A 2,851-nucleotide genomic window follows, 5' to 3' on the forward strand; every position below is an offset into this window, starting at 1 on the left:
TATATTTATATTAATATACTTACATAAATATAAAATTTAATAATTGTTATTTGGCTTTGTTTCATACTTCAGTTAACAGTTTTTGTCTACGTTGTAATAATTGTAAAACTATGATCAATTAAATTGTTTGAAATTAATAAAATTGTACACACTGAACAAAAATTGTAATTAACAATTTTTTAATGGAGTTAACAGTCGGTCTATTTCTCTTATTGATAATAATAAGCGTTTATGGGTTGAAGCTTTCCATATTATCGTTATGGTTTGGGATTGCAAAAAAGAAAGTACAGATCTGCAGGATTTCGGAGCTCAAATTTTTACCATATTCACATTTTTGAAAGTAATCTATTTATTCGGTGACATTTTTCTTAACAACTCCGCATTTGCGTACATGCTTTCCAAAAATATATTTGAATTAGATCGTTAATCGAAAAAACGTAATCAATATCTATATACTTTTGTTTTTAAATATAAAAGTTTTTTTTAATTTTATTTCCAGTTGGTTTATCTTTTAAAAAAGACATTTGGTTTTAGTAAGTGAAAAGTAAGAATGCACTGTTTCACAGCTTCAACCAAAGTACATATATTTTGGAAACAGTACAAATGATAATCCCAGTTATGATAGAGAGGATAATTAATAGGTAATAAATAAAGATTTAAACAATGCAGTATATTGATAACCAGATAAGACAGTGACATAAATTTTTTTATGTAAGTATCGGTTTCATCTAAAATTAATTAACATTAAAGATATGTTGCAAATAGGTTATTCATTAATTAATTTTTATATGTTTAAAAATATATTACAACAAATTAAAAATAAATTGTTGTGTTTATTAGTCAAAGATTTTCAATTTATTTTGTCGTTTACTCAGTAACTTCGTTATTCTTTATTGATATTGTATACATAAAACGATACTATGTTATTTTTTCAATATTTTTCCTTTGATTTTTCTTCCAATTTCTTGCAATCCTGTAAACGCTGTCTATTTCGCATATGTGATTTAATTAATGATTTAATTTTTCCATTTTAAGTGTGATTGAAACATAGAAGATAAATAACTTAGATAAAATGTATATTATCGAGATATATAAACGAATATTACACAATTTTTTAAATATAATTCTGGTAATTAAATTGTACCAAAATATTCTTGCGGATTTATTCATTAGTAACAGAGCCGTATGATTCATGTCACTTTTTTTCTATGTTCGACTATTATATGATATATTACGTCAGAATATGAAATTATTTTTAAACTGTATTGAATTCATACGTCGTCTGATACCAGGTGCACTTCTGATTACAACCTTAGTACATGTACAAAGAAATCGCTAAAAAAACCTATTATGCGAACTGAATTATGGAATATTCTATTACCTTTACAGTATAACCAAAAACATAAATTCCTTGGTAAATATTACAAATATATATATATAAACGAAAACCTTAAAATTACTTCCCTCTGATATAATTCTCTCTGATAGCAACCAAGATATAAAAGTAAATTATAGATATTAGGGTAGAATCATAAAGGAGGTCGAGGGATACTTAAATATTTTGTAGCAAATCATTATGACTTTAGCCATAAACAAAATATATGAGTCAATATACAAATATAGACAAATATATCAGTATAAGGAGAGTGCACGTTTCATGAATAATGTGATTTAAAAATTAAATCTAATTCATTCATTATATTATATACTATATAACAACGCTTTGACAGGTTTTGTAAAATTGTAGATATTTTATAGTAAGTATGTTTTTATAAATTTCCTATGTTTTATATATATAATTAATAAAAATGCAATTAATCAAATATCATGTATTCATTACATAATTAATATAGTTAATTGTTGTTTACTTAGCGTCTATATTTAAAACTCATACTTTGTTTATTGTATTACGCAAAAAATTAGTAATTTATATTAAATTTTCTGTTATCACTTTTATCAGTAGTTGATGTATAGTTGCTTATTTAACGTATTTGTCCTCCTTTATTTGATCATAACCATATTTATATCATAAATTTAGATTTATATTTTAATTTACTGTTTAAATATTTTCATCTGTATGTCTCATAAATTGTACTTAAGATAATATCCATTCAGCTCAAATTACATGTTGAATAAGTACCACTTAACACCTAATTTAGATAATCTGTTAATATAAAATATTTGCAAAATTACACCTAGAAGAATTATTATAGTATCTTGTGTAATATTACAGGAGTCACAAAATAGATTTAAACTAAAAATTAAACCTTTCATAATATTCAGCTCGTTTATACAATATCAATAATTAATATGATTAATTTAAATAATGTACCATAAGTTATTCCTTCGTAAAAAGATCGAAAACTTCTTTACAAAAGTCTATGTCAAAAGATGCTACAGATGATGATTGGCTAGGAAATGATAAACATTCTTCTGTATCTATGTCATGGACTGAAAGATCCGAAACATCATCTTGTACATCCCTGCGTAGAGAAAGATCCATAGTGCGATTTGTCTCGTTTCTAGGAAAAGAAAGAGTCAAAATATGATTTGTTAATGTTAATGTAATTAATGGATCTTTATTCATATATAGTATGAAAAGAATTGAAAAGTTGTAAAATGTTTATTTGTACTTAACGTTACATTTATATTATTCGTAATTGTGTAAAAACCGTTATTTTTGAATGGAATATGTATATGGATGTATATTTCATTATATTGATGAGCTGTTACTTTAATCGTTACATTTTATGATAAAGATTTGATAATTTTTGGTAACGGTAACGAATTTTACAGTTACGTTTATCGTTACTTTGCTCATGATTGGACACGATACGACACAAGCCACTTA

The 2,851-nt window shown here is 24.6% G+C and overlaps 1 protein-coding gene across 1 annotated transcript in view; it reads right to left on the reverse strand.

The window, feature by feature from the left end:
* Nucleotides 1-2,338: 2,338 nt before the first annotated feature.
* Nucleotides 2,339-2,851, reverse strand: part of LOC108765448 (uncharacterized) — a 9,410-nt gene continuing 8,897 nt past the window's right edge. Inside the window, exon 3 of the mRNA XM_018514175.1 lies at nt 2,339-2,522. Within this exon, the coding sequence (XP_018369677.1) occupies nt 2,339-2,522 (184 nt within the window). The remainder of the gene's footprint in view (nt 2,523-2,851) is intronic.

Source organism: Trachymyrmex cornetzi, unplaced genomic scaffold (assembly GCF_001594075.2).
Source record: "Trachymyrmex cornetzi isolate Tcor2-1 unplaced genomic scaffold, Tcor1.1 scaffold489, whole genome shotgun sequence".
In the NCBI taxonomy this organism is placed as follows: Eukaryota; Metazoa; Arthropoda; class Insecta; order Hymenoptera; family Formicidae; genus Trachymyrmex; species Trachymyrmex cornetzi.